Below are 7,348 nucleotides of genomic sequence, written 5' to 3'. Positions count from 1 at the left end.
TCTCGACCCACTTCCCTTTTCTCCTCTCTAACTTTTTATACCAGATATATTTTTATTGATTTTAATTCTCAGTATAAACAGTTTTATGTAGAAATTCTGAAAACTGGCAAAAAATTTATTTACAAATTTCTTTCGTGAGAACTGATTTCAATATTTCACTTCCGAGGAAATCAAATTTAAAAGCAATTTTAAACATAGTAGCAAAAAAATTAATACAATCTATATACTATTTAATTATAAAATTAGAAAGTATTTAAATTATAAAACAAAATGCCTTTTAAATATTTAATCAATATAATGTAAAAGATAATTAATTAGGAATTTGAGAATAATGCTCTAACATTAAAATGACATTTGAATTTAATTTGAAACAGTTCCAGCTCGTTATCGCTAAATATATATCGAAAATCCAGAGTTCTGTAACGTTTTCAAGGCAGGTACTGCAAGTTCCCTGTTCCCCTAGGCAGTACCTACTTCGCCTGTTTCATACTCCGTCCATGTATTTTTTACAGTTTTTAAAAAATCGTATTTAACCTCATGTTATCTTTTATTAGTAACTTGTATTCTCAGGTAACTAGTTGGTTCGCAGGAAATATTGGTTATATTTGATTTCAGATCAATCGTTTTTATAATTTCATGTTGATAATTCCGCCGAATTTTCTGACATTCAAGTCCTACTATTTTAATTTTTTTAGTTAAATTCTGCTTAAAGTGTACATTTACCTTTCTAATGGAGTGAGTCCCGTAACATCATAGCGATATTAAAAACATAAATATCCGGTTTGATTATGTTTTAAATTTCCCGATAGTGTAATTTCACTTTTATTATTACTTTCTTGAATAGAAGCACAGAGAAATTATTACAGCCGTCGAAAAATTCGAACTCGAAATTTCGACGAATTACCACTTTTTAGACTTTCCTGAAATCGAAAAAACGTATTTTCGGGAAATGATTGTCTTTCTAAAGAAACTCAAAAATGCGCTGAGCTATACAGATGAAATTTGGTATACGGTATTTGCACCAAAATTTGTAAATTTCTTTCAAAATTCAAAATCTATTCAGTGGAAGTCTGCCTGTCTGGTATTCTAATATAATGTAACACAATAATTGCAAAGCGAAGAGATCTAGATGGATAAAATTCGTTATACAGACGTAACATCTATATTGTAGACAATTATCAAATTTTGAGCCAAATCCAAAAAGAGGTTGTATGTCTGTTGATTCGTACTTTCAGAAGCATGTAAACGGATAGCTTAAAACCGAAAAGATATAAGTATACAGAAATTGGTATATGATTTGGTGACAAGTGTAATTTTGTATCAAATTTTGGTTTCGATCGGTTTGGAAAAACGCTTGTAAAACATAAATTCGATATTTGGATGTTATTAACCGCATGTCAGGAATTAATCGCCAAAAAAATCGCCAATGATCACACGTTCTAATTAATTTAATTCAGTAAAATGCTAAATTCACATCAAATGTCAATATTTCGTAACTATTTAATGCCAACGCCATGCAAGCAGTTATCGAAGATAATGGCTTGTATGCGAGAAAGTAACGGCTTAGACAGAATGCGAGAAAGTTTTGGGGAGACCGCTCTAGTTGGTTTGTCTTGTAAACTACACAAGTAATTAACAGAGAGCTTCTTCTTCTTTAACTTCCAAAAACTGCAGTTCCCCTCGAGATTTTCTTCTTTTTTTAAGTAAAAAGAAAATCGCGCGATTAAGTATTTGATGATACAATGAAAATGGTTTCAATTTCGAGACAATTTAATACATTATTAGAAATTAGGCAAAAAAATATATTTAAAAAATTGTCACAATTTAGTAAAAAATTCACATGACTATTAAATTGGTATCATTAAAAAGACCATCTTCAAAATTTTAAGACAGTATAAAATTTATTTTTGTTCTATAATATCTTCGAAAGTTATCATCGAGAAACACTAAAATTCCGCTTAATTTTAATTAATGAAAATTGATTAATTAAATTCTAATTAAAATTTTTAAAAAATCATTCCGATTGGCACATTTTCTTCCTTTAAAGTATATTCATACCAAAATTGGTAGCTATAGCTGAAACGACTAGCCTGCAAAAAGTCAACATATACAAAATTTCTTTCATCTTTATTAAAATTAAAAATAAATGCTTCCGAAAATATATTTTATTTTAGATTAAATAATTAATTGCTTACTATCAAAATATTAATGCTTAGTAACAAGTGTCATACCGTTGTTAAATAGGTGGCAGCAAATGTCGAATGGTGGCACGAATTATATACTATTTTATAACAGAGTCGATGGATCTCGTCATTTTCTTACTATGTTTTTCCCAATTTGAATATTAAAGAGTTCTTAGCTTACCATTGTTCTTTTTATTTAAAAAATGAAGGGAGAAAACCCTAATTTAAAGAATAAGTAGTAAAAAAAATATTCCTAAGAAAATATCGAAACTTGATTAAAGAATTAATCGAAATGCTTATAAATATTACTATTTTGCGACCCAAAATAATTTTGCTTGGCATACATTAATAACTCCATTAATTTTTCATCTTCACGATTTTTTTTCGAGAATAATACTTCCTTTTTGTTTGTTTAGTTTTAAATCATTAAAAGGAATTAATTGTTCCAATATTGATCGCCTAAACAACCTTATTCTTCATTTAAGTTCATTTAATTAGTTTACTTAACTCTCACTCTTGCTGAAGAAAAAGTTCAGAAGTGAAAATGTACGAAAGAAAGAAAATTTTACTTTTTTTTTAGTTAGAAAACGTCGACATGACTCTGGATTGATGTTGCCGAAAATATCTTGAGGAAAATTCTGCTCTTTTCCTCCTGGAAATATTGTAAATATTTTTTATTACTATTCAGTGTAATTGCTAATCAACTTCTTAATGAGCAAAAATTTGCTAAGTAATTTCAATGCCATGCCAATACCATATCATTTGTTCTGTCCGGAGGTTAAACACTTCGAGTTCAAGAACTCCGTGACTCATCCCTCAAATCGGCAAATCACTCTTCCTTTTCGGAAGGATTACATTCTGATCCGTTCCAACCTGCTGTCTTCCACCCCACCCCACCCCTTTTTTTTTTCATCAATCTGTTTGAAATAAGATTAAATTTTTGAATTTTTGAAGATTAGTTCAAGGTAATCTTTCGAAGTATATTTTCCTTTTTGACCAGCTAAATCATCTAAAAATAGTTCAAATTATTTTAGAAAAATGAAAGCTCTTTTAACAATTTGTGACTTTAATCTATGGCATCCTGAAAAAGGACTGTATTCACCTCTTTTGATAAGAGTTTGATAATTTTCCAAATTTTATTTCAGGAATGTTGAAAGGAATTCAGCATTTTAATATTCTGCAATTTTAATCGATGAATGGTAACTTTTTTTTACGTTCTCTGGCTGTCCAATGTCACCTTAATAGTCTTTTCATTACCGCTCGAAATTATTAGATTACTGAATCATTTTTATTTTTTCGATAGGGAGAAGTTGACTTTGTTGTCACCAACCCTTATTTAATATTAAAATCTTCTAGTTCTTTCAAAATTTTCTCAGATTTCAAGGATTCTTGAAGAACTTAGGAAGTGCTGTAATAGTAAATTTTCGTTTTGGTAGATTGAAACAAAGAATTTAAAAAAGAGAAACCGCTTATTTTCTTGATATATATGTTATGATCAGTGTGATTATTCAGTTAGAATCAATACTCACCCTTGGAAACCAGTTGTGTTATCTGGAATATAGGTTGTGTTCAATTTCCTTTAATATTCTTTTTTATGAGTTAATAGGGCCGCGGTGGCCCAGTGGTGAGGTTTCGGCTTCGGAACCACAGGGTTTCAGGTTTGAGACCAATTTCACCGAAGAACCGTCGTGTAAGCGGGCCTGGTGCATGCTAAGTCTGTCGGGGCCAAACGTCCTTCCGCTGTTGTGGCTTGGAAGTTCGAAGACCGGGATGCCATCCCAGGTGTCGTCCTCGTCTTCTAACTGAGATTCAAAATTACGAGGTTGGTCCCAAAAACGCCGTAGTGTTTCTTTAAAATAGGACGTTAATGTGACTAAACTTTATGAGTAAATAACATGAAAGTTTAAGTATCATTATTCTAATCTCTCAACACCTGTTTTACTCTTTATGTGCATAAACCTTCTTAATTGAGTAAAATTGCACAAAAATCATATGTAACATCCGCATTATCTAACGTCTAACTGAGCGTTATCTTATACAGTGCTATGATTATGTAATTCTTATTCGTCTTGCGTTATTGATTCCAGCATTAAAGTGGCGAGGGCGCAACTTGCATACATTATGTGAGCACGTCAAGCTTGAATGACATCGGTTGATAAAATATTAAAGAATAGGACATACCATCATTCAGACTATTGACTATTTCCTATCATATTTCATATTTAAATGGTCTCTGTATGTAAATTCAGTAAGAAAAAAAATGAATGAAATGAAATCAGAAAGTAAAAAATCTGTACAACAATGCCAAAGAAAATGAAGATATAACTATAATTTTTCATTTTGGGTTTTAGAGAATAGAAGAAAAATACCTGATTAAATATTTGATGAAGCAGCGAAAGATGTTTGAATTTCATTATGATAATGAAAAATACAGGACCGTTCCTTGATTCCAAAAGAACCATTCAATATAATACTGTAAATTTTTCACGATAGAATAACGGGTTTTTTTAAATTTTTTTTAGTCCGACAGATAACGTAATTAAAGCAGAAATAATGATTTCACATTCGATTGTTATAAACAGGTACTCACACCGACACACATGTTCGTTTTCATTATAAGTCGAGTGAGATTATTGTATTTTATACTAATAATCTGAAATTAAAACTGTCCGGCGAAGTAATTTTCAATTGGAATTTCTAAATATAATGAATTACTAGTTTTGAAAAAGACAACGAATAAAAATAAAGATTCAAATAAAATACAACTATAAACCAAAGAACATGTTTATGAAAACATGAATTTTCAAATGATTTTTTTAAAGTAGCACTTAACTCTAAAAATTTAAAAAAAATAATAATAATTAACTTTGCTTTAAGAATTAAAAATAAATCTCCTTCAAGGGACTAGCTTTTCAAACGTCAAAGTTCGTCAATAGGTAAATAAATTTAATGCTAACAGAACTGCAATTATTCGTTGTCATTTATCAAATATTAATTGAAATTTCTTGTTATATTACTACCAAAATTTGAAATCCATTTTAATTTCAAGTAAAAATGGCTTGAAAAAGATATCAATTGAAGTAAAAAGAAAATGTTAGTCACCTCAGACGAACAACTATTCGCCCACTATATTAAGAGGATTAATTAATTATTTATTTAAGTAATACATTCTGCAGAACTACGTTTGATCATACTAATTGAAAGTACTATTTTAAATAATACTGTTACGAAATTTCCGGGGTTCGTTTGGATAGTGGGGGTTATATGGTGTGAAAAACGCTCAATCACCAGGCGGCAGTAGAAAATAAAACAACGACGTTTATTTACACGAAGACACACAGGACAGCACAAAGACGACAACTATATACAGCACAGAAGACGATTATCTTCAGCCGAAACGTGCAGCATACAACAGACTCTATTGCAGACAGTAGCACACAGCTTAGTTCAGCACTAGCTTCACTCCGTCGCTGCTTCGCTTATCTCTGGAAGGCCAGTTCTTTACCGTCGGTTCCGACTACGACTCTACTCTGTCGCTTCCGATTACTCTACCACTACTGGGTCACGACTACTCCTGAATAGTTGAGAGGGATTACGGCTCATTGGGGCCGCGGGCCCCACCATCCGTAAATCTAAAAAGAAATAAGACTTAGGGGTGAATGAAAATGTTCTTATTAGTTCAAAGTACTATGATGATGATGAGAGATTATTAAGATGACACCACAGGAGTGAGGCCAGGAGAAGGGAGCACTGGTTTTCGGGGTTCAGATTAGTAGCCAGGAGCCAATGAGATGCAGGATACTGGGAGAAACTTGTCCGGACCAATCATGAGACGGCGAGGTTAAGGGAGGCGTAACAGTGCTGCAAGAGAGAAGAGCTGGGTGATTATTCTAACAGAGCATTAACTAAGATAAGTTTCTTTTCTTCTTTTGTCTTAGCCACTTTGATCTTTTTCGCCGCATTGAGAAGGCCTGGAAATTCCGCCAGCATAGACTTGATTTCTCTTAGGGAATCCAAGAGATCTTGAATAGGCATGTTCTCAGGGGTGGTTGGGTTTCCTTGTTTGGGTGGGTCAGGAGCGATCGATTGATGATTACTGAACTTGTTTTTTGCAGTATCTGCGTAGGATTTTCTTAGCTCCGGATTAATTTTGGTCACTGAGTAGGATTTGCATCCACGCCAAGAGGCGAGGTGTCCCGCTTGGTGGCAGTTGATACAAACAGGTTCTTCTATCTTTTCTTTTATGTCACATCTATTTGTAGGGTGCTTGCCGTTGCATTTGATGCATCTGGGAGTGCATTTACAGTTTCTTGCACTATGATAAAAACCAGCACAGTTGTAGCACATCTTGGCTTTGTTTCTTTTTCTGTAGGTTTCAATTCTGATCTTTAGAAAAGCTATTGATTTCAGGTTGTAGATATCTTGAACAGATTCAGTCCTTTTTAGTTCAACCAAGAAAATTGGGTAGAGGGTTTTCTCACGATAATTTCTCAGCTGGGAGATTCTTAATGGGTGGAAATTCCTTTCTCTAAGTTCTTCATTAATGACACTACTTTCTATGTTGACTGGGAGTCCCTTGATGATGATTTTAAGTGGGCGGTCTTCAAAAGATTCAGAGAGAACATATTCTTGATTCTTTTCATCTAGGAGGGTGAGAATCTTATCTCTTTCTTCTTTGGCATATGGCGAGATTTGGATAAAGTTATTTCTGAAGGTGTTGACGGTTCTTGGGAATTGTCGGGAGATTTCTTGCAGTATAATGCTGTAGTTTTCGGATATTTTCAGATTGATGGCTGGGATTTTTGACTTTTGGGGATCTTCAGAGTGTGTGATTTCTTGCTTTTTATCGTCTTCCAAAAGGGCGTATTTCATGACTACTCCGGCAGCTGCGGCTGCTCAGGAGGCGGGACTAGAAGCCTCTTAACCAATCAGAAACGTTCGAGGCGTATCTTGGTTCCTAATGGACGGATCGGAAAAATTCTCGATGTTTCGGGTATAATCTATTTTGGAGCCAAAGTCGTGAAAATCGTCGCCAAGTCTCCAAATGGTTGCCAAGTTTGTCGCCAAGCTCCGGGACCTCCTATGGAAACAACTATGCTGGGAAGCAGCATCACAGGTTTGTAACAATGCATACTCAATAAGCATAGTGCAATCTAAATGGCTAG

At 33.3% G+C, this 7,348-nt stretch overlaps 1 protein-coding gene across 1 annotated transcript; it reads right to left on the bottom strand.

Annotated features, from left to right (window-relative positions):
* Nucleotides 1-6,068: 6,068 nt before the first annotated feature.
* LOC129981489 (uncharacterized) lies at nt 6,069-7,055 on the bottom strand. Its single transcript, XM_056092340.1, has one exon. The coding sequence runs from the start codon at nt 7,053-7,055 to the stop codon at nt 6,069-6,071; it is 987 nt and encodes a 328-aa protein (XP_055948315.1).
* Between the last annotated feature and the right edge of the window lie 293 nt (nt 7,056-7,348).

This window comes from Argiope bruennichi, chromosome 8 (genome assembly GCF_947563725.1).
Source record: "Argiope bruennichi chromosome 8, qqArgBrue1.1, whole genome shotgun sequence".
NCBI classification, from domain to species: domain Eukaryota; kingdom Metazoa; phylum Arthropoda; class Arachnida; order Araneae; family Araneidae; genus Argiope; species Argiope bruennichi.
Note: the sequence above shows the minus strand (reverse complement) of the source record. Positions and strands in the feature narration are given on the sequence as shown.

Bases quoted from the DNA above. Each gene is read 5' to 3' on its own strand.
- LOC129981489 (XM_056092340.1), bottom strand. From the start codon at position 7,055: ATGAAATACGCCCTTTTGGAAGACGATAAAAAGCAAGAAATCACACAC.